Raw genomic sequence first — 24507 nt, forward strand, 5'->3', positions numbered from 1 at the left:
TTGCCCCTGCAGGCGAATTCAATCACCACGTCAGGGGTTCTGCCCATTCATCAAACTGAAAGGCCTGGACAATGGAACAACTGTCAGTTCTGATGAAGGGCATATTTGTAAACTGTTAATACAGGGACACAAGAAATAGGGGCAGGAATAGTCCACATGGCCCATTGAGCCTGCTCCACCATTCAGTATCAGCCTGGCTGATCCTGGGCTTCAACTCCACTTTCCTGCCCTTTCCCTATATCCCTTGAGTCCCTGAGATACATTTTTTTTCTCTTTACTTATATGTACTGTCTGAGCTGCAGCATATTCCCAGCGTTGTTTTTTTATATTTCAGATTTCCAATATTTACAACTTTTTTAATTTAGTGTTTTATCCATTAGTCTGGTTGGAATGCTGGTCTAATTTCCACGATATCTCCAGAATAACTGAGCTGTGTTATGAGAACTGCAGTGTTAAAAAAAGAATTGCTTTTGGATGTAAGCAACACTGGCAAGTTGACATTTATTGCACATGCCTAATGCTCTTTGGGACACTCTCAGTACTGCACTGGATTACCAGTGCCATTAGGTGCTCAAATACCTTGTGTGGGACATGAACCTTTAACCATCTGAAAGAAAGAAAAGCTTGCATTTATATAGCAGCTTTCATGACCATGGATGTCCCAAAGTGCTTTACAGCCAGTGTAGTCATAGTTGTAATGTGGGAAACTTAGCAGCCAATTTGGACACAGCAAGCTCCCACAATGTCTTAAAGACCAGATAATCATTTTTTGTGATGTTGATTGAGGGATGGATATTGGTGGGGATAACTCCACTGCACTTCTTCGTGGGATTTTTTTAATGTCCAGCTGAGAGGACTGACAAGGTCTCAGTTTAAGGCCTCAGTCAAAGGACTGCACCTTCAACGGTGCAGCACTCCTTCTGTGCTGCACCGGAGCATCAGCTTTGATTTTTATGCTCAAGTCCTGGTGTGAGACTTGAATCTACAACCTCCTAACTCAGAGGTGAGAGATCCACCAACTGAGTTATGACTGATACCTAGACGAAGCACCATTTCATTCCTAACAATTTTTGTAAATGAACATTCTGCTCATATATAGGTCTCCTCACAACATTTAGCATTTCTCTGCATGGCTTCAGATGAAATATTTTGGAATGATGATGTTACCTTTTTAAAAAAAACATTTATATAAAACAATGAAATTCCACTGCTGCTTTCAAGTGTTTGATTTGATACTACTTGGCAGTAATTATAGTGTTATTGTTTGTGCTGCTTTAATTCCAGGCATTGAACTACTTACCATTTCAGACAGCTAGGACCAAAATTTAGGGGCTTCCAATTTTCCTGGCACGAAAGTGGGGGGGGGGGGGGGCAGTTTAACTGGCTGGTGATGGGCACCCGGCAGCCGGTTGGCAGACGGTTGGGGGGGAGGTGGCATGGGGGAGGTAGGCAGCACTCTAGGCAGGCCTACAGCCCTCCCTCCCTGCATGCCTGGATGTGGTTGCAGCCCTGTAGAGGAATTCCGCCACCCAACACCAATCCTTGCCACATATGCACACGCGCACCCGCACACACACAGGCAATCAACTCTTTCTCTTGGCCTGGCTGCTTTTTCCATTTTTTATTTCAATTTTTAAAAATGTTGATGAAAAGGGCACCTTCATGTTGAAATGCCCGCTCATTTACTTACCCTTTACTGCAGCCTGGTGATTCTTTGAAGCTGGAAGGCCTCTGATTGGCCCTCCAGCTTCTTGAGCCCAGCCTCCCTTATTGGACAGAGTACCTGTCACCATGCTAATTAGCGGGGTGGGGGAGCAGGGTGGGGAACGCTCCAGTCAAGATCTCAAACAGAGATCTGTTCTCCCCATGGGCTGAGTTTGACACCTGGAAACAGTCCCGACTCCTGTTTCCTTTCCCTGAAGCAATAACTCAGCCTCTTGTGCATGTATCAAGCTCTCCCCTAGGACATCTGGATTCAGAATGAAACGTCCATCTCTGTTGCTCCAATAATGTGCCGCACCCCAACCTCAAAGAAGCAGCCCCTCCAATGTGACATTGCTTTCAATTCCCCACACCAGTCATACTTAGACTCGTCTGAATGATATTATTAGTTGTTGCCAAATTTGTGTTAGGGGGTACTGCCCCAGCCCCGAACCTGGATTGAGGCTGCCCAAACACACTTCACCTAGGGGCTACACAGCCAATAGATTTTGGAAATTTCCCTCCTGTGAGCCTGGACTGAGTTTGAAACCAGGTGCTAGAGGTGAAAGGGCAGTGTCTAACCCACTGCATCACCGAGTTCCCAATTCCAATGCTCTTGTATCTGTTTTCTTGAACTGGTTTGATCAGCTATCACACTTCTATTATTAGTATTTTACTGCAATTGCTCATTCCGATTTTATCTGGTATAGTGGATGTGGTACTAATTTTATCATTGACTTTCTAAGGTACCCAGTCATACTTTCAATTGAAGAACACTGTACCGTTGAGCAGCAACGACATATGGCCTGCAAGTTCAAGGAAACCTTTGGGTCTATGCTTATCACCAAACCAATTGAAGCAAATGCAGAGCAGTTGCCATCGCCGGCACAGCTTACAAATAAAATAATTATTAAGGTGAGAGCGTCACATTGGGTTTACCATTTTCTCATGGGTTAAATTTATGCATCAAAGCACTGTTAAAACAGGAGATGTTTAGAAAACATGTTTTCACACAAAAAAATGGAATTTGTTACCATAAATGGCCGTTAAAGCCGAGCCAATCGTTGAGCTTAAACACTTGAAGAAAGGCTCTTATGGAGGGAAATAGGAGAAGGGGATTAGGATTAAAAATTCCAATGTGCAGCTGCCAGCAGAACAGGCACAGGAGCCGGATAGGCTTCCTGTGAATTTGTGGGATGCTTGACATTTTGTTCTCATCTTGCAATGAACTGGTATCGACCAATACATAGCTCAAGACTCTGAATCAAGGTCACCTTTGACACTCTTAATTGAAACTGACCATTTTATTTGGGTTATTTTCAAATCTAAGGTGCACAGGTGATGAATAGCTATTTGGTAAACCTGTTAAGTACAGAGCTGGATTGGGAGCAGCTGCAAGGAAATTCGTGGCTATTTTGAGCTTTTTATTAATTATTCATGCACGCCTATCGATCCAATAAAACATTTTTTAAAAAGTATGTGTATACAATTGTAAGCTGTAATGCAAGGGACTGTAATGCAGAACTGCACCTGCAATATGGCAGATTGGTCCATGCTAACTGCAATGTAGGCAGATCCCAAATTTGATCTGTGCTAATTTTGAAACACTACAACCCAATCAGATTCCCATAGAATGTAGAAGGCAGCCATGTTGGGATGTTGCCCCTTCAGCACATCTCCTGCAGTAAAATAATTAAACTTTCACCTCACTGGAGCTCCAACTGAGATCCCAACCTGTCTTACTTATTTTTTGAAGTACATGGTTGGAGGGAAACATACAGATAGTAAAATAGTATTGGTGCCAAGCCAGCAGAAATGTACCTGTGGAGTGGAGTGGAAGTATTTTGGAATCAAACTAGCAACTGGGAGAAAAGGAAAGGGAATAAGGTCAGACTAGTAGTAAATGGGTTTGAAGGTAGAGGATGTAAACTGAGATATAGGAAGGGTTCCACTTCCAATCATAGTACACTGAAAACTGCTCCAGTATTGACAGAACATGTAGTAGAGCTCAATCCTTATAAATTAATGTGCAACACAGTGGGATCGAGGAGTATATGGTTGCTTATTTTAATTTTCTGTACAGATCCTATAAATTTCTCTATCTTTTATTATGCCATCCACCATTCTGTAGCAGGGAGGTAACCTACTAAAAGCTAGTCAAGCCTAGAAATTGTAGTACTGTGTCTTGAAGCCAATTATTGAATTGTCATTCTGTTTATTTATTCTTTTGAAATTTCTGTCTCTGTTTCAGCACAAAAAATTGGAATCTCAGCAAGAGGATAGTACTTCTACTGTTTACACCTCCTGCAAAGAGCTTGAAAAGAAGTCTGGATTTCTTTACCTGCTGGATCCAATTGACCTGGTAAAACCACAGGCGTCATTATTTATAACAGCCCCTTTTGTCTTGTACTGGATTTATAGGCAATATTTTCAAAAATTAAGCTTTAAAAGATACATTGAAATAATATTACCAAAGAGGGGGAGGTGATTGCATAGTGGTATTGTCACTGGACTAGTAATCCAGAGACCCAGGGTAATGCAATGGGGACCTGGGTTCAAATACCACCATGGCAGATGAACTCAATTAAAAAAATCTGGAATTAAAAGCCTGACAATGACCATGGAACTATTGTAGATTGTTGTAAACGCCCATCTGGTTCACCTTAGGGAAGGAAATCTATCATCCTTACCTAGTCTGGCCCTCACCTGACTCTTACATGCCCCCTGAAATGGCCACTCAGTTGTAACAAACCACTACAAAGTCCCACAAAAAAGGAATGCAACCGGACAGACCACCCGGCATCGACCTAGGCACCGGAAATGACAATGGCAATCACAGCTCTGTCGACCCTGCATGGGTCCTCCTTACCAAAATTGGGAGAGCTGTCTCACAGACTAGCCAAGCAACAGCCTGACATTGTCATCCTCACAGAATCATACCTTACAGACAATGTCCCAGACACCACCATCACCATCTCTGGGTATGTCCTGTCCCACTGGCAGGAAAGACCTGGCAGAGGTGGCAGCACAGTGGTATACATTTGGGAGGGTTGCCCTGGGAGTTGCCCTGGGAGATTTCAACATCAACTCTGAACCCCATGAAGTCTCATGGCATCAGGTCAAACATGGACAAGGAAACCACCTGCTGATTACCACCTACCGCCCTCCCTCAGCTGATGAATCTTTACTCCTCCATGTTGCATACCACTTGGCGGAAGCACTGAGGGTGGCAAGGGCGCAGAATGTACTCTACATTACTGTACTTCAATGTCCATCGCTAAGAGTGGCTCGGTAGCACCACTACTGACTGAGCGGTCAAGTCCGAAAGGACATAGCTGCTAGACTGGGCCTGCGGCAGGTGGTGAGGGAACCAACAAGAGGTAAAAACATACTTGACCTCATCCTCACCAACCTGCCTGCCACAGATACATATGTCCATGACAGTATCACTAGGAAAGACCACCGCACTGCCCTTGTGGAGGCAAAGTCCCGCCTTCACATTGAGGATACCCCTCATCGCATTATGTGGCACTATCACCATGCTAAATGGGATAGATTTTGAACAGATCTAGTAACTCAAGACTGGGCATCCATGAGGCGCTGTGGGCCATCAGCAGCAGCAGAATTGTACTCGAACACAATCTGTAATCTCATGGCCCAGCATATCCCCCATTCTGCCATTACCATCAAGCCAGGGGATCAACCCTGGTTCAATGAAGAGTGCAGGAAGACATGCCAGGAGCAGCACCAGGCATACCTAAAAATGAGGTGGCAACCTGGTGAAGCTATAACACAGGACTTCTTGCATGCCAAACAGCATAAGCAGCAAGTGACAGGTCTAAACGACCCCACAACCAACGGATCAGATCTAAGCTCTGCAGCCCTGCCACATCCAGTCATGAATGGTAGTGGACAATTAAACAACTCACTGGAGGAGGAGGCTCCACAAATAACTCCATCCTTAATGATGGAGGAGCCCAGCACATCAAAAGATAAGGCTGAAGCATTTGCTACAATCTTCAGCCAGAAGTGCCTAGTGGATGATCCATCTCGGCCTCCTCCGGAGGTCTCCAGCATCACAGATGCCAGCCTTCAGCCAATTCGGTCCACTCCACGTCAAGAAGGGGCTGAAGGCAATGGATAATGCAAAGGCTATGGGCCCTGACAATATTCTGACATTCATACTGAAGACTTGTGCTCCAGAACTTAGCGTGCCTCTAGCCAAGCTGTTTCAGTACAGTTACAACACTGGCATCTATGTGGAAAATTGCCCAAGTATGTCCTATACACAAAAAGCAGGACAAATCCAACTCGGCCAATTACCGCCCCATCAGTCTACTCTCCATCATCAGTAAAGTAATGGAAGGGGTCATCAACAATGCTATCAAGCGGCACTTGCTTAGCAATAACCTGCTCATTGACGCTCAGTTTGGATTCCACCAGGGTCACTCATCTCCTGAGCTCATTATAGCCTTGGTTCAAATATGGACAAAAGAGCTAAACTCCAGAGGTGAGGTGAGAGTGACTGCCCTTGCCATCAAGGCCGCATTTGGCCGAGTGTGGTATCAACGAGTCCTAGCAAAACTGGAGTCAATGGGAACCAGGGGGAGAACTCTCCACTGGTTAAAGTCATACCTAGCACAAAGGAAGATGCTTGTGGTTGTTGGAGGTCAATCATCTCAGCTCCAGGACATCACTGCAGGAGTTGCTCAGGGTAGTGCCCTCGGCCCAACCATCTTCAGCTGCTTCATCAATGACCTTCCTTCTATTATAAGGTCAGAGGTAGGGATGTTCGCTGATGATTTCATGATGTTCAGCATCATTCGTGACTGCTCAGACACTGAAGCAGTCCATGTCCAAATGGAGCAAGACCTGGACAATATCCAGTTTTGGGCTGACAAGTGGCAAGTAACATTCATGCCACACTAGTGCCAGGCAATGACCATCTCCAACGAGAGAAAATCCAACCATCTGCCCTTAATGTTCAATGGCATTACCATCACTGAATCCCCCACTATTAGCATCCTGGGGGTTACCATTGACCAGAAACTGAACTGGACTAGCCATATAAATACTGTGGCTTCAAGAGCAGGTCAGGGGCTAGGAATCGTGCGATGAGTAACCCACCTTCTGACTGCCCAAAGCCTGTCCACCATCTACAAGGCACAAGTCAGGAGCATGATGGAATATTCCCCACTTGCCTGGATGAGTGCAGCTCCCACAACACTCAAGAAGCTTGATACCATCCAAGACAAAGCAGGCTACTTGATTGGCACCACACCCACAAATATGCACTCCTTCCACCACAGTAGCAGCAGTGTGTGTACCATCTACAAGATGCACTGCAGGAATTCACCAAGGTTCCTTCGACAGCACCTTCCAAACCCATGACCACTACTGTCTAGAAGGACAAGGGCAGCAGGTAGATTGTGCACACCACCACCTGGAAGTTCCCCTCCAAGTCACTCACCATCCTGACTTGGAAATATATCACTGTTCCTTCGCTGTCGCTAGGTCAAAATCTTGGAACTCCCTTCCTAACAGCTCTGTGGGTGTACTTGCACTACATGGACTGCAGTGATTCAAGAAGACAGCTCAGCACCACCTTTTCAAGGGCAACTAGGGATGGCCCAACCAGCGAAGCCCATATCCCATGAATAAATAAAAATAAAATACTAAATCAGAATTGTGTTAATATTGACCAAGTGGCTACGTCAGAAAACCAAAGTAATGTTGTTCATGAAAACAGCATCAGATCCTTTGCCAGCTGCTGTGATTTGAATATAGGAGCTGATCTGAGGCCAACTCTTGTGTAAGAGCAAAAGTTGACTCCATCTGAGTCAGCTTGTATAAGGTCTATGCATATTTCCATTCTGCCTTGGTGGCACATGCAAACTCAAGTCTCATACATGAGACTTTTGGGCCACTTACCTGGAAATAGTAACTGTGGGAGTGTCTCATTGCTTTCCTCATATAAGATATCTATCCATCCCAAAATGTTCCACACAAGACTAAAACCTTTCTTGACAGAACTGTGCAGTGTTCTTAGATTGCATTTCCAGCTTCTGATTTCAATGGCCTTTTTAAATATCAAATGCATGACGGGTCAGATGCTGTGTCACATATTCGCTCTGCATTATTGGCATTTAACCATTGTATAACTGTCACTGCGTTGTCATGAACAACACTGTTTGATATCTTTTGGCAGACCTGGTACAAGCACTACTGTGTGATAGCAGATGGAAAGCTTTATTTTGCAGATTCAACTGATGATGATAATGAATTTGCTACAATAACAAACCAGGTATTGTTCATTTTAACCTGCTTCATCCTTTGCACCTTTCCTTCCTTCCTCTCGCCATTTGTTTGATTTTTTTTTCCCCTCCCTGCACAGGTTTCATTTCAGGCTTCCAGTACGTCATCGAGAAATAAAATAAACATCAGCACCCATGTTTTTTCCTTAGTCTTCCCCCACCCCCTCCAGGTTATATGTCTACACAATGTTTCTCAATTGCATTGGTGATATTGTTCAACCCATAAGGAACATTCTCAGAACCAGAATTAACTACTTGGGTGGTATGAGAAGAGAACTAGAACACAGCCAAGTATCCTTCCATTCCAAATTGGCATGGTGACAGTTGGATTATTCACTCTCTGTCAACAACCAGAGCAAACGTGTGATCAAATTTCTGACTTTAGTCCCACCTTAGAAGCTCAGTTTCCTTGTGATATAGCTTCCTGACTGTCTCCATTCTTATTCAGTAGGTACCCTAATTTGCTTTCAATTATCGCTTCTGCTGTAATGCAGCACCAAAGTATTATTTCAAAGGGTTTGGTGATCACTGCTGCAGAGACAAAGGGCAGAATTGTCCCAGATTCGCACTAAGTGCGGTAGTGGATGGGTGAAACGTTGTTTTACCCACTGGCCATGATGGCAAGTTTTTACGCCTTATCACCCAAAACCTGCCGTGTTACTTATGCATTCCCGGGAAACATGCCGTTTCCATGGTGGGTAGGCTCTCATTTGCCCGCCATGCCATCACTTCACTGCTTCATCACCCCAGACGCCACTATTTAAAGTCCAGCCATGCACACACATCTCAGTGCACCCAACCCACGACTATGCGGGGAAAGATGTCCACAAAAGGCAAAAGGTCTGCAGCCCCCAGGTTTAATGACATATCACTGGAATGCCATTTGGACACTGTGGAGGCCCGGCGTGATGTCTTCCACCCCTGCTCTGGCCGCAGGGCAGGCAGTGGCATCACCAATCCAGAATAGCAGGCAACAGCAGTGGTGATCAGTGCCAAAGCTGCACAGAAGAAGTTGGCTATCCAATGCAGTTAGAGGATAAATGATCTCTTCCGTGCAGCCAGGGTATGGCAACTATCTCATCACTCTAAACTCACGTACTTAAGCCCATCACATGTTCACTGGCATCTCACTCACTGCCAGCTCAAAGGACATCACCAACCATTCTCACACACATCCCCTCACATGTGCATCTGGCCTCAACTCCTCTGGAGACTGCCTCTCACCAGCTTGAGGCCACTTGCACAGATCAACATGTACCTCCCCGCCAAACCCCCCCCCCCCCCCCCCCCCCCCCCCCCCCACACACACACACCCACCCACCCCCCCGCCCACACACACACACACCCCCTGGGTTACCCTCCTTCCCCAGTACAGCACTCGTTCTGTAGCCTCTTCCCTTGCCTGAGGCCACTTCTCCCCTTTCCCCAAACAAACCCTAGCCCTGCAGCTGTTGAAAAGCCACCCACATATGGCTGATCTGGTAAGTAGAGACCTATCCATGATACCCCCCCTCCCTGTTGTGGTGCTGCCTGTGAAGCCTGGCACTGATGACCGCGATTGCTGACCGAAGCAAGGTAGGCAAACAAACCTTGAAGTCCCAAGTGAAGTGCAGCCTGCCAGGTGCACGTCGCTTATGTGCAGTTGTGAAACACATCGATGTGTTTTCCTGCTGACATGGGCAGACAATCCAGCGAGGGGTGGGGAGACAAGTCCAGTGGATTGGTCTTATAATGATATGTTGATGTATTACAATGGGGTTCCCGATATCCGATGGAAACGCGGCCTGTCATTGACAGGCTGAGTGGACAATCGCAAACTGGTTTCAGGCCGTTGTGAAACTGATCACACCTTGTTGTCCACTCACACCACCGAACACACCCAACGCCGACAGGCACAGAAAATCCTGGCCAGAATCTGCTACATCCAATTGCTGCCAGTACTGAACCAGTGAACAGCATTTCATTTGAGTAACATTCATTGAAACTATGTTGTGTTTACTTATGCTGCCCTGAAGTAAATTAACTGTATACTAAGAAGGACTTCTCTAACAAGAAATGACCGAAGCGCTTCATGAGGGAACTGTCCTCTGACAGATGGGAGTTGGAATTGAACCTAGCATTACAATATAGGATTAAAGTTACCTTCTTTGTTTTTCTTGTTTTGCATATTTTTATGTTCTTCTCCATTGGAGAATGGTGTGGAATGTTGAGGAATTTTGCAAGTTGATTAACAACCTGTTTTTGAATCTCCTCTTGTGCTGACTATTAATGAACTTTGAACTGCAGTCCTCAGTGACATAGGTCTGACGTATTAAATTGGCCTTAATTTATCTTCAATTATTATTTAGGATCATGGAATATTACAGCAGTTATCTATTTCCCATTCTAGCCAGCATGTGTCGGAAACTATTTTCTAACATCCCTTGAATTTCTTTTTGTGAATATCTTAAATCTGTCCCCTTTCATTACCACTGACCATTAGATGCAACCTGTCACTACCTACCTACCTTATCATAACCTTAATGACCTCTTCACCTCACCCCCTAACTTTCTCAACTCTAGTGAACAACAGCCAACTTCTGAAGTTTCCCATTGTGACTGTAACTGCTCATCCCTGGCCACATCTTGGTAAATTTATGCTGCAGCATTATTTTTATATCCCTCCTATAATGGGATCTATAACATTCCAACAGCAGCCTAAGGATTTGTGCAAATGCCACCTTACTATGTTTTTTTATTCTATACTTCTTAAACCAAAACCAAGTATTCAGTTGGCTTTTGACATGGCCATTTCTGAGCATTCTTTCCTTCAGTTTGCCATTCTACTGCTCTTGCAGTTTGAGACTTGCGCGTCACCATTCTATGAATTTACACAGAAGGAAGTCTCTTCTGGTTCATTGAAAGAGCTATCCAATTATTCTCAATTCTCTGCATTTTCCTCATAGCCCTGCAATTTTCTTCCTTTTCAAATATATAACCTTCTTGAAATTTACTGTGAACCTGCTTCCTTTCAGGCACTGCATTCCAAATCATAACAACTCGCTGCATAAAAAAAAATTCTCCTCATGCTCCCCCCACCCCCAGTTTGTTGGCCAATTACCTTAAATCTGTGTCATCTGGTTAAATAGACTCCTGCCAGTGGGAAATGATTTCATGCTATTCCCTCTATCAAGCCCCTTCATAATTTTGACTTCTTCTATGAAGTCCCCCCTTCTTTGCTCAAAGGAGAACAAGCTCAGCTTCTCTAATCACTCCACATAACTCAGAAGTCCCTCATCTTTGGTACCGTTCTGATAAATTTCCTGTGCAGACTTTTCAATCTCCTCTGAACCCTTTCCGAGACTCTGATGGCCCTTTCATTCTTGCTTCTTTTTCCCTCCACGATATAATTGCCTCTTCGTGGTAATACTGTAAGTGTAGAAATGACTAATGGAAACTTTTTTATTTAGAAAATGAATAGTACAGATCGTCACTTTAACGAGAAATGGTTTCACGGGAAGATGGGCAAAGATGGCAGGCAGAGGGCGGAGAAGCTGCTCCAGGAGTTTTGTATGGAAACGGGGGGACGAGATGGAACTTTCTTGGTCCGTGAGAGCGACACATTCCCTGGAGACTTCACATTGTCATTTTGGTACTGATGTTGTACATTTTAAGTTGAACTTTATATTCTTAAAGATTACTCAGTGGGGATTATTGTTTAAAAAGTGACATTAAAAATGGTAAAACAGACAGCTACTCTAACATCACCCTTTTGACTTGATTATAGAAAGTCAATATTAAATCTAACACTTCAATTGGTACTATTGTTCAGAACTCTGGTCACACCCAGAATGTTTACGCTGAGAACTCTCATTTTCCTGTGCCTCTATTTCAGATTTCCAGAACTTGCGGGTATACTTTTTGTCTCTGCCCCTGCCCACAATAAGCATGTTTGTAGAACATGTAGTTTTAAAAATTTTTAATGATTTTCTCGGACGATCTTTGTGATTTCGCTTCAAATGTGAAGGATGTTTGCAGTGAGAGGCATAATGGTAACTGTTTACTAAGCCTAATGCTGGGCAGGTGTCAGCAAGTAAGACGGACTGGAACCTGACCTCTTTCTATTTGGTGATGCAGGAGACAGATGACATAACTATCCAGCAACCCTTGGCTGAAAAGTGCACATGTAGGTGTCGGTTGACGAGGGCATCGAGCTTAACTACAGGTGGGAGTTTCCGGCCCTGTCACAGGCGGGACCCCCCCCAGCCAGAAGTCCATTGACTTGCGACAGGACCGGAAGATCCTGGCGGCAGACGGGTGCAGAAAATCCCGCCCTATGTTACTCTTCATTGTGCCATGCCTGCTGAATTTCACTAAGTACATGAAGTACCGAAGGATTGCCAGCAGGTGTCAGCAACATCTTGAAAGTTAGGAAATAGAGAGAAAATGTATAGAAGATGATGTAAGCTACAATGTAGTTGTATCTTAAAACAAATCAGATTCAGACAACCCAGTTGCACTATTCCAGCATTACAAGGGTGACTACGCTTTTAAAAAAAATTAATTGTCAGCTGTGAAGCAGTTTTGGACGTCCAGAGGTAGTGAAAGGTGCTTTATAAACACAAGTTCTTCCTCTATTAATGCTCTGTAGTACACAGCTGCAGTCTCAGGATTTCAGCATGATTTCATTTGTGGTGAGTTCTAGATCTCAAGTAGGCTTTTAAAGATGCTGAACAGAGCCTACATCCTGCAGCGAAGACATGGATGATGGAAGTCACTTCAGGCACGTTTAGCTCCTATTAGATCATTTTTTTTATCAAAGCTTTTTGTCTCATCAGGACAATTCACAAGAAAATGCCAATGTCAGGGGAAACAACAAATTTATACTCTACGAGAAGAGAATTCTGATTAGTTGGCAAGTGGGCTCTGATTGGTAAAGGTGCTGCCATGGAGAATGCACAACACATCTGCCAATCAAAGCCCACTTGCCAACCAATCAGAACTCTCTTCTCATACAGTATAAATCTGTTGTTTCCTCTGACATTGGCACTTACTTGCGAATTGTCCTGATGGGTGCAAGATGAAAAGCTTTGACACAAAAAAATCTCTTTTCTCAGCAATACTCAAGTTCTACACAACCTAATGACTATTCCTAACAGATGTTGCCAGAACAGTGTTAGAGTAGGTAGCCTAGCTGCCTACTTATTTATTAAATAATACACAGGGGATTTAAAACGTGGGGAAAAGAAATGTTAAAAAATAAAATTGCACCAGCTGTGCCAAGATTGAATTAGAAATAAAAGCTCATGTTCTGAATCTAACTTTCTTTTTGCATTTATCTGACCAGGAGAAACGGAAGAGTCCAGCATTGTCGTATACGTTCTTGCACAGTTGGAGAGAGCACTAAATATTTCCTGACTGATAATTTAACTTTCAACAATGTCTATGACCTAGTTCAACACTATCAGAGTGCGCCTTTACGATGCAGTGAATTTGAGTTACGTTTAACCGAAGCAGTACCTAGCCCAAATCCTCATGAATCGCAAGAGTAAGTACTCCATTAGGAACTTGTGTTGTCAACTCAAGCGTGTCAAGAATAGAGAAAAGCATAGCAATTCGTGGATGTATATTGTAAATGTATAATATTTCATTGTTTGGTTATTTCCTAACAACACTGGATGCATTTCAAGAGCAAACGACCTCAAGGAAGACTTGGTTCGACTGGCACCTGAGTTGCTGTTTAGATGTTGAGGGATAGACTGGTATCGTCCACAAAGTCATTGTCTTCAATGCTTGATATTTTTTAAAGCCTAGAACTCGTGTTTTCTTCACATTGCCATCATGTTGTCTCTGCAAGGGAGATTGCTAATTTACTGCCAAGTTTGGGACAGTTTTGTTCTGTGGCCTCCTGAAAAGTTGGATTTAGGCTATGAGTCCTTTAAATAATTTTTGATTTAAAAAAGTTATTACAGTAGCAGAGGAGATTTTGATCTCATCTGTCCAGGTGGGGCTTGAACCCGGGGCGGCCACTTTTGGCCAAGCCAAAACTAATGTGTTTTTTTAAAATGACTCTGCACATGCAAAAAAATAGACCTAATCATACAGGCACAAAATCCTTCATGTGAGAAATAAATAAAACAGCGCATGTGAAAAAGGTTCAGTTGTGTATACATACATGTCATTTTATAATGCAGGAATCAAAAATCAGATTTTTTTTCTGTTTCATCATCATATCTCAAAATTAAAGTTCCAAAAACGGACTGGCTGGAGATAATACGACGGGTCAACATATTTTGATGAATTTTGAAACACTCAGCCTTGGGAATGGAACAATGGCCTGGAATTTGCAGTTGTAGTGATGGCGAAACTGCCAGCATTGATGTCATTACCGTGAAAAACTGGCAGTGACTTCTGGGGCAGAATATTGACCTTGGCGAGCGGGCAGGCACGCGCCCACCCAACCCGGCCAAGCGTAAAATGACGCTCGACGTCATCGTGTAGTCCTGCAATATTTCATTTGGCGGGCTCGCGCTGGAGTCGGCAGCTCGCCCGCCGACAATTAAATGGCCCATTAAGGCAATTAACAAGGTAATTACATTCAAATTTACGTTGCCCGTCCAACCTTGCAGTTGGCGGGGGCAGGCGAAAATGCCAAGCGGCCTTTGCACTTTTTAGGAAACCTCATCCACGGGCGGGATGAGGTTTCCTAAAGCCAATAAAAATAAAATAAAAATTTTGCCCTTGAGTCAAAAACATGTCCCTGCTCGTGTGACAGATGAGGGGACATGTTTTATAACATTTTTATTTTGTTCATTTTTTTTAAACAGCACTTCAATTCCCTGAGGCACGGAGCTGCCTCAGGGAGATTGAAGCGCTCTTTTGCGCACACGTGTGAAGTTCACGCTGGGCCTGCTCACTCTTCTCCCCCCCCCCCTCCCCCGCCCACACAGGTAGCACTGAGCGCTGCCCACTGCGTTCCACGCTGGATGGGCTTTAATTAGCCCGTCCGTGTAAAATCGCAGTGCGGTGCTGATCGCGGGTGGCATTCGGCTTCCTGACTGCCCCCACCAGCCCCAGCTAAAGTACCCCCGCCAAGGGGAAAATCCTGCCCCTGGTATCCACACATGTACAGTTAAAAACAGAAACCTGGAAACTGTGGTCAGTGACACCTTACGCTACCACAGTGTGAACCACTGCAGTTTTCACACATGCAATCACCACAGAATCAGTGATTTGATGTAAGCATCAACCTTTTACATACTATCCTTTGCTGTGAAAACCACTGAAAATCTTAAGCCTTATTGAATGAGGTGAAAGTGTTGTTCAATGAGGTTAAAGTGAGTTTTTAATGGTGTACTAAGGTGTAATTACTCCCAGATAACCTTTCTGGCCTCAAACTAATTTTACAGGTGTGAACTTCTAATTTTATGTTCCATGATAAAAAAATTACATAATTTTTTAAATAATTACTAAATTAATTTTACAATATTTTTATTTTGAAAACATTTATTTGATATTTTAGCTTCTACTTTAATGTCATGTGTATATCCCAATTTTTACTTTATTTTAAAATGGTTAAAAAGTGAATTACAAACTCTGCAGTCCATTTCCTGGTTTGCTGTTCGTGAGAATTCTTCAATCTGATTGGCTGCTTAGCCTGCTTGATGACATCACTGTTGCTGGATGCCACATATCCCCTATAGATGCTGTCAGATTGAAATCAGCATTATAATGGGGGGAAATCAATGCTCTAGATTGTGGACAGCTTTCTTCAAGGTCAGCTGTGAGCACCGTTCCTTTGCTGCTAACCCCAAAATCTGGGCCAACGTCCCTTTTTTTTTTGGCATTTTCAGGTGGTACTACAAAAATCTAAGTCGAGGAGAAGCTGAGGACATGCTTATGAGGATACCTAGAGATGGCGCCTTTTTGGTTCGAAAGCGTGACGACTCCAATTCATATGCCATTACCTTCCGGTAAGATTACAAACCATTACTAAAATTAATTTAAAATAAACATATACATGGAGTGTGAAGAGAATCAATAACCAAGCCATTTTAAAATGTGTGGCCTTCCCTAGGGCTGAAAGTAAGGTTAAACATTGCCGCATTAACTATGAAGAAGGAAAGTACATATTGGGGACCTCGGCAGAGTTTGACAGCTTGGTGGAGCTGATCAGTTATCATAGAAAACACCCATTATATAGAAAAATGAAACTACGCTACCCAGTGACGGAAAAGATGCTTGAGCGTTACAGCGCGGTAGGTGTTTATTTGTTTTCCTTAACTTAAAAATTCATACCCTTTTTTACACTTTTTTGGTACATTATTGCTGATATGCTTCCTGCTTTAGGTAGAATGATGAAAAAGCAAAACCCTAAACCCTACGGTTTACTGGCTGCCTTTGGTGCCTGTCCAGGTATAACCAGGCGAAGGGACTGACCTAAGCCTCACAATTCACCCTTCTCTCTCTAGGAGGCATATCTGTGAAGTGTTCCCTTTAGTAGCGTAGTTCAAATCTTTAGAGAAAAGCTCAACCAATGGAGACTGTTGAGTTTGGGATTGTGGACGAGAGTCCAACTCCAAACATGGAGTAACTGGATGGCTTCATTTTATTTCTTCTTTGTAATTGAGACTTTGTATTTTGTAATTATCTTCTGGCTGGCCAACCCTTTCAGATTACCTCAAGATTGCTCTTGAATTACCTATATCCGAGAATTCACTAGCAAAATTGAGACTTGCCCCTTTGCTGCTTAATGTGCAACATAGCAAGGTGCTTCTGTGAACTTGTCTCCAGCTTGTATGGCTGTGCCCTGCCATTAAGAGCCAATGGCATTATCACTGGCAGGTACAGATTAGCCTATCATGCTGATGTGTAGATTCGCACTGTATTTTCCTTCAGTTATTCCATGAGGAAGGGAAACCACTGCATGGGGTTTGAAAGAATTCCAAGGTGATGCAAAAGGAAAGCCTCACCATAATGCCCCTGAAACTATCCATTTAACAATCTGCTATATACTGTATAATGAAACTTTTGGTCTGCTTTCAGGAAAAAGACTATGGCAGTCTCTATGGTATAAATTATGTGGACCCGAATGAACTGGCACCCGCTCAGGTAGGATTCTGCCATGAGTATTAAATAAATCTCCATTTTGGTTGGCAGGAATAGGGGATTCAAAGCAAAAATCTAGTTCTGGAGTTTCTAACCTCTGTCCAAAACCTGAAATGAATGATAGTGCAGGTCTCTTGACTCAGTAGTCAAGGCCCCAACTTCTTCACTCGTTTTTATCTCATCTAGCATTAGTATATTTTAGCCGAGCATTGAGGAGGTTGTGAAAATTGCTTTATTAACAAAACATTAGATTCAAATCCAATTTCATAACTACTGATTTTTCCCCTCTAGTACTCTGCCATCTGCATACATTGAAACCAGTTAGTTCCAGTCAACATAACCTGTGCTTTAGCTGCCAGAATCCGAAAATACCTCATCAGGAAGTTGATTTTTTTTCGTAAGATTCTTGAGGGAGAATACGATCCCTAAGTTACTGTTGTCATTATTCTGCTCAATTGCCGCATCTCCCATGTTCAGCGAATTCTCAGAATCTATTAAGAAATCTCTGCAGAACTTTCCATTGAAGGATTTCCTCCAGCAACTGGAGTGAATGGAGGGAAGTTCTAGCCCTGCTGCGAGACCCTCGGAATCTTCCCTCTGACTCTGCCAACTCCTGGGGCTGAGTTTTCCATTTGGTGGGCAGGCGTGCCCCTGACACGCTGGAACATTAAATGACGCATGATGACTTTGGGCAAATGTCCCGACGTTATCGCTAAGTCGTGCGATATTTCATTCGGCGGGTGCAGCCCGGGGTCAGCTGCGCGCCCGGCGATGATTGATAGGCCTATTAAGGCCATTAGCCAGGTCATTAACCTGAATTTCATGCTGCCCGTCCAACCTTACGGTCGGTGGCAGGCGAAAAGGCTAAGCGGCCTTTACGTTTTTTAGGAAACCTCACCCACAAGCGGGATGAGGTTTCCTAAAGCTTTTGCGAATTAAATAAAAACCTTTTCTGAAAAGTATAAATATGTCCCATCTCAGGTGACTTAGTCACATGAGGGGACATGTTTCATTAAATTTTTATTGCATTTATTTATTTTTTTAAAAAGCGCTTTAATCTCCCTGAGGCAGCTCCATGCGCGAAAGAGCACTGGACCTGATTCTCCCTCCTCCCGCCCGCCCACACAGGTAGCGCTCAGCACTATGGCCCGCATATTACTCTGGGCGGGCCTTAATTGGCCCGCCCACATAAATGGCGGTGCGGAGCCGATCGCCGGTGGTGGTCAGGTTCCCGACCGCTCCCTCCGAGCCCGCCCAACGAGTAAATAATCCCGGCCCTGGAAGATTGTGCACCAAACAGGAACAACACCTTTTCATCGAAGAAGTCCTGTGCTCCAAACTTCGAGAGAGAACACCGAAATAAAAAAGTTAAGATATATGGTGCTCAAGTGAGCAACACCAATGACACAGCAACTACAACCAGTTCTGCTGACAGTTCACCCATTAAACATGACCACATCTGTTTTCTGCACAGCTGCTGCCTGACCCGCTGAGTGTTGGCAGCGTTTTTCTGTTTTTGGTTCAAGTAAAACCAGACTCCAGTGCAGATCCCTTTTCAGAATTAGCTTAATTCTCAGTCAGAAGGAGTTTTATTTAAAAGAATGTAACCACGCAGTGAAAGTTTTTATTAAAGCCAGTAATTATTTCTGGAGCAGAACAGCATTGCTCACTGAGCCAGAAAGTAGTGTTACATTGAAACAATGGTTCCTATTTCCTGGCCCTTTGCAAGGAGCTATTTAGACAGAAAATAGTAAGACTGATATGGCCATCCATCAAAAATATGCTCAACCGCAGATCATCCATCATGTCTCCCAGCTGTCTAGTTTTTTTGGTTCTATCAGTATTTTAATTCTGTTTTAATAGATTTGCACTATATTTAGACTGTGAATGTGGAATATTTGTACAGTATCGACTGAAAATGTATACTGTTTCATGATTTTGAAAAGTAAGAATCAGGCCAGTAATTACTCTTACTTTATGGACTGTGATAAAGTTCCATTCTTTTGACACAAATCCACATGCAGACTAATTTTTAAACAGCAAAGGAAATGCAATTTGATTTGAAGCAGTTATTAACTGTCAGTATATAAATAATCAACATGTGCAACTGAGGAGGCAGATATGGGTTTAAATTAATTCATTACCATGGTACAATTACTCAAAATTAAATTTTGCTGCAAGTCAACATTGGATTTACTAGACTAAGCTCCACAGTGGAAAACTGAAATACTGAGTACTGTGCAAGCGGCATTCAGGAAAACCAGGTCAATAAAGGCACCAACGTACGCTGCAGCAAACAGGCCTTATGTTTGAAGAAAATGCCTGAATGCAGAGTCAGGAGGAACAGTAGTTCTCTTCCCAGCTTCACATTAAAACCACAGGCTGCTGTCAGCCACTGTTTGACCTCAGCTCTTGATCTCTACCTTTGCACCTCGCCCCTGCCCTTGATCATTTCGCTACCTTGTCCCCTTTCTGGTTACGCCCCTCTCTCGTGTGGCCCTCTATTACCACCTTGTTAACCCAGTTGACCCACTATCTACTCCGCCTTCCTCCACCACACTACTCTGTTAGGCTTTCTGAAGGCCATTGCCAGCAATACAGCGGCCTCAAACCTGCCAACTGCTTGGGGGCCCGGCAGACATCCAGAGACTGTTGGTCTGATATAAAAGAGATAAATGGCCCAATTTTAGGTGTTCTTTCTTTCAAAGACTGCATGCAGCTTTATCTTTGCAGGGACAGAACACAACTGTAATAAAACGTTGACTTATTTTCCTCTATGTATACATGTACCCCATCTAATGAGAAGTGCAGATGTATTGTCCCTTGAACTGAACTAATTGAAGTCTTAGGTGTAGCCTTTGTGAGTTTACAGAATATTCGTGATTTTTCTGTGTTTGCAGAGATTCCCTTTTGCATAAGTGAATTTCCTTGACACCCAGTAACATTAGAAAAACAGCATAACAACAAAGGATTTAAGTCCAGCCTCCATCAATGATACAGGATGGGAAAGGTGCCTTGGCTTACCTTGGCCATCTTTGTGAAGCCATTAAAACTGTTCCCTGCACTGTGTGCCAACTGTGTAGAGGTTGTTCCAACCCAATGTTCCTAAAAATCAATCGCTTATATATCATTCACCAAAGCCCCCACAGATTTATTTAAGATTCCATCCAGGTACTGGTCTCTAGCCCGCCTCCCAGCCTTTGCTGTTTTTGACAGGCACTGCTGTTCAAATAGTGATGTTCCCCTTTTAACCAGCTGTAGCCTTTTATGGGCTGCAGTAGCACTTAATGTCCCTCTGCTCCCTGTGGCAGGAACGCACAGAGGAGTGGAATTACTGCTCCTACCCTACACAAAACTACAAATAGGCCCTTGAGAGGCACTTCAGTGGATTAGCGACACTCTTGTGTGGATGGATTCTTCCTCAAACTGCAATTGATGCTAGGTCAATTGTTAATTTTAATCTGAGATAAAAAGATTTTTGTTCTCCAAGAGGTACTAAGGGATATAGGCAGTGGCAGGTATATGAGGGGTTAGGTCACAGAACAGCCATGATCTCATTGAATGGTGGAACAGGCTTGAAGGGTTAAATAATCTCCTATTTCTAAAAGTATAGTTGTTGTTGAACTGAATTGTTGGTCTTGCTGAAAATCATTCCTGGTTATGTGGACCATGGTTTGCTGGGTCCTTTCAAGTGTGGTGAGGAGACATTGAACCATGTCTGAACAATTGATATTTGGGTAAAAGTTTGCATTTGCATTGTGCATGAAAGCCATTGGGATCATAGTGATGCACAAGTTCAGGAGCAGTTCACAGGCTAAGGTAGATTAGCTGAAATATGAGTTTATTCCTAGTGATGAGGTCAGTAGTGTAATTAGAGGCAACTGTAAATTGGATTGCAGAGAAATATGGAGGGGTGTGGTTTAACCAAAGGTAACCATGTGTAACACTAACTGCTTGCAATGTTAATGCTATTATTTTGATCTTTGTAGGTTGCTAAAATGTCACATTCCTTGCTGCAATTTTAAATATATTGCATAATTTAAGCATCCTGTGAAAGAAGAAATTTTAAAAACTTATTATTTATACTCTACTAATAACCAATGCACTTTATTGTAATTAAATTTCTATGTAGTGCTAACCATTCATTTCTTAATTCAAAGGGTTCAGTAAAAGCTTTGTACCACTACCTGAGTCCACAACCAGATGAATTGAATTTTCCCAGAGGTGCCATCATCCATAATGTCAAAAAACATGATCAAGGATGGTGAGAATTATTTTTTTTCCCTCAGCTAACGAAGAGAATTATTTGCCAGGATTATTTTAACCAGTTAACAGTTTAAGGGAAGAATGTCAAGGAAGAATAAGTATGATTAGTTAGGAAGGGGTGCTTATGTATGGCATACTGTGACAAATAAACATTTGTATGTAGCTGGTGACACTAGATAGAACAGGTGTCAGAGGTTCAAAGTACTATCCTGGAACATAGATGTATATAATATATACATTTTTACACTGGAAGAAGAGTCCGGTGGTGTTGGGGGTGGGTGGGGGGGGCGGCACAGGTCGCTTACCTTAGTTGTGCTGGTGAGATCATTGCATTTCTTCTGGCACTGCAAATCAGTTCAGTGAGTCGACAAGCTGGCACTTATTGCCACAACCAACCTTTCCACAGATGTTGTGCCACACTTTTGATCTATTTCCAACACCCAAACCAAAGCAACCCACTCTTCCTGCATTGTACCTTCGTCAGGAGGGCATCTTTTCCAGGCCAATATTTATCCCTCAAGTATCACCACAAGAACAAATTACTTGGGCATTAGCTCAGTTTGTTTTGAATAAATTGACTGTCACATTCCCTTCATTTTTAAAATTTGTGCTTGGGATGTGGATGTCACTGGCAAGGCCAGCATTTATTGCCCATTCCTAATTGTTCTTGAGAAAGTAGTGGTGAGCCACTTTCCTGAACCACTACAGTCGATGCAGTGCAGGTACATCCACAATGCTTTTTTCTGTAGTGGTTTGATACAACTGAGTGGTTTACTTTGCCATTTCAAAGGGCAATTATGGGTCAACCACATTGCTGTGGGTCTGAAGCCATGTGTAGGCCAGACCAGGTAAGCGTGACAGATTTCCTTCCCTGAAAGACATTAGGGAGCAAGATTAATTTTTTAACCATGATCCAGTAGTTTCAGGATCATTATTAATGAGACCAGCATTTTATTTTAGATCTATTAATAATTGAATCTAAATTGCCCCAGCTGCACGGTGGAATTTGAATTCATACCCCCAGAGCATCAGTCCCAGCCCCTGGATTACTAATCCAGTAACATTGCCACAATGCTACTGTCCCCCTAAACTATAACAGTGATAACATTTCACAAGCACTTCGTTGGCTGTCTAGCACTCTGGTATATTCAGAGGTCACGGAAAAATGCAATATAAATGCAGGCTCTTTCTTTCTTTCTCTTTGTTAGTCATTTGATGTTTGACCTTGTGTAAAAGTCTCCTTGACGCTTTCTCCATAAACTCGGGACTTCCAATATTTATGCTTTGAGTTCCAATATCTGGTTCAGTGATTCCCTATGGTAGAGCCTCTATCTTACCACTCTGTGGCGTAAGTTTGGAGGAGCAGAATATCATCTTGGAGCTCAGATGATGGCTATTCTATTAATCAGGTTTTCTCTCTTTTTTTTTTCAATTCCGTTGGCGTCTGACACTGTGGACCTTAGACATCCATCTTGACTTTATCATAAATAAAAAGCTTTGTTCGGCTGGTTTATGATATTTTCCAAACTACTTGAAATGTCTCTTAGGTCTCCACTAATTCCTAAATGTTAAGTCTTCTGTTTCAGATAGAGGAACACTTGTATTAATAGTCAATTGATTTCAGACTTTAAAGCAGTAGATGAAGCTACAGTTCTGTTCCGTATATGAATTTCAGCTATGAGCCACAGAATAAGTGTCACCCACTCAATTGTTGTATGTTCTCTCTCAGCAAACACCCTGTTGAAAAAAGTTAAAACAATATACCAGGATTACTCAAGAAATTCCATAACTCTGTATACCTGTTATGTTTAGGTGGAAGGGGGATTATGGAGACCAAATACAGAAGTTTTTTCCAGCCAACTACGTGGAAGAAATAGATACTGAAATCCAGGAAGACTTTAGCAGCCAGGTATATTTTATTTGACTAGTAATTGTGTTTATATTGTTATGGTACTTGTAGTTTGATTAATTTAGTCCTAATTATCTATTTAAACATGCCAGTGCTATCCTGAGAATGCATCTTTCTATTTGTTATATTTCCATTACTGTTACTTTCAGTCTTGGTAGTACAACTCAAGTCAACTGAATTAATAATGGTCTCAAACTGGTTTTAAAAAGCTTAGAAGCCTCCCTTGAGCTTTCATTTATTTCATTGTTCAGATAACGGACGATAACCCCCTAGGAGTAATATGCAGAGGAATTGTGGAGCTTGCCAAGTGTTCTGTTGGTACGTATGAGCTTGTGCCATGAGATACAATGATGAAAGCATGTGATTGTTTAATTGTCTTTCTTTGTTCTAATGGCTTTGAGTTCCTGTGTGGAAGCATACCATAAAAGCTGAAGTGTTGCTTGCTTTGATAACAGTTAAACAAACAAATGGGATGTACGGGATGGCATTTGTGTTTACTATTCAACCTAAAGTACCCCCGGATGCACCGCCCCTTGATGTTGCTACTGAATCGCTGGAAGATTTGTTTTCCTGGTACCATGAAGTCGTACAATGTTCTCAGAAAACATATGTACAGGTATGTCTCAGGCAAAATATTCCTCTTAAAAGAGATTCAAATCAAATTGAAAATAAACCACTTCTGATCACTGACAATGAGCTCTGAGTTTAGTCCATTACATTGATAATGTTCGTTCATTTGTATTGTCCGTTTGTGTTCAAATACTACAGTTCAATAAAAACAGAGGTTTTAATTTACTGTGAAGATATACTCCATTACTAACCAAAATAAATCTTTACCGATGTGCTCACAATTCTTGTGAGCAAATGCATTTTCACTGCAGGATTGGATCTTGGTCAACCTAAGGCACTGAGACAATTTAGATCTTCCTACGGTTTGGCAGGGGCAAACTGTCTTTTCAGTCCTTCGCTCCGAGATCATTCTTAACATGTGAATCGAATTTTTTAAAATTCATTTACGGGATGTGGGTATTACTGGATAGGCCATCATTTATTGCCCAAACTATTTGCCCTTGAGAAGGGAGTGGTGAGCTGCCTTGTTGAACCACGGCATTGCCTGTGATGTAGGTACACCCACAGTGCAAATTAGTGGTTGTTGGAAGATAGTTCAACAAGCTGGAGCATCATAGTCAACCATGATTTGTCCTTATCAGATACCCGCAAACACACACT

General features: G+C 42.8%; 1 protein-coding gene across 1 annotated transcript in view; it reads left to right on the plus strand.

The window, feature by feature from the left end:
• plcg2 (phospholipase C, gamma 2) overlaps positions 1-24507 on the plus strand; it is a 184378-nt gene that overhangs the window by 135279 nt on the left and 24592 nt on the right. Inside the window, exons 13-24 of the mRNA XM_041192701.1 lie at positions 2448-2616; positions 3953-4063; positions 7910-8005; positions 11465-11646; positions 13342-13542; positions 15848-15967; positions 16072-16252; positions 17040-17105; positions 21263-21366; positions 23181-23277; positions 23529-23595; positions 23733-23893. Of these exons, the coding sequence (XP_041048635.1) occupies positions 2448-2616; positions 3953-4063; positions 7910-8005; positions 11465-11646; positions 13342-13542; positions 15848-15967; positions 16072-16252; positions 17040-17105; positions 21263-21366; positions 23181-23277; positions 23529-23595; positions 23733-23893 (1555 nt within the window). The remainder of the gene's footprint in view (positions 1-2447; positions 2617-3952; positions 4064-7909; positions 8006-11464; positions 11647-13341; positions 13543-15847; positions 15968-16071; positions 16253-17039; positions 17106-21262; positions 21367-23180; positions 23278-23528; positions 23596-23732; positions 23894-24507) is intronic.

This window comes from Carcharodon carcharias, chromosome 7 (assembly GCF_017639515.1).
Source record: "Carcharodon carcharias isolate sCarCar2 chromosome 7, sCarCar2.pri, whole genome shotgun sequence".
In the NCBI taxonomy this organism is placed as follows: Eukaryota; Metazoa; Chordata; class Chondrichthyes; order Lamniformes; family Lamnidae; genus Carcharodon; species Carcharodon carcharias.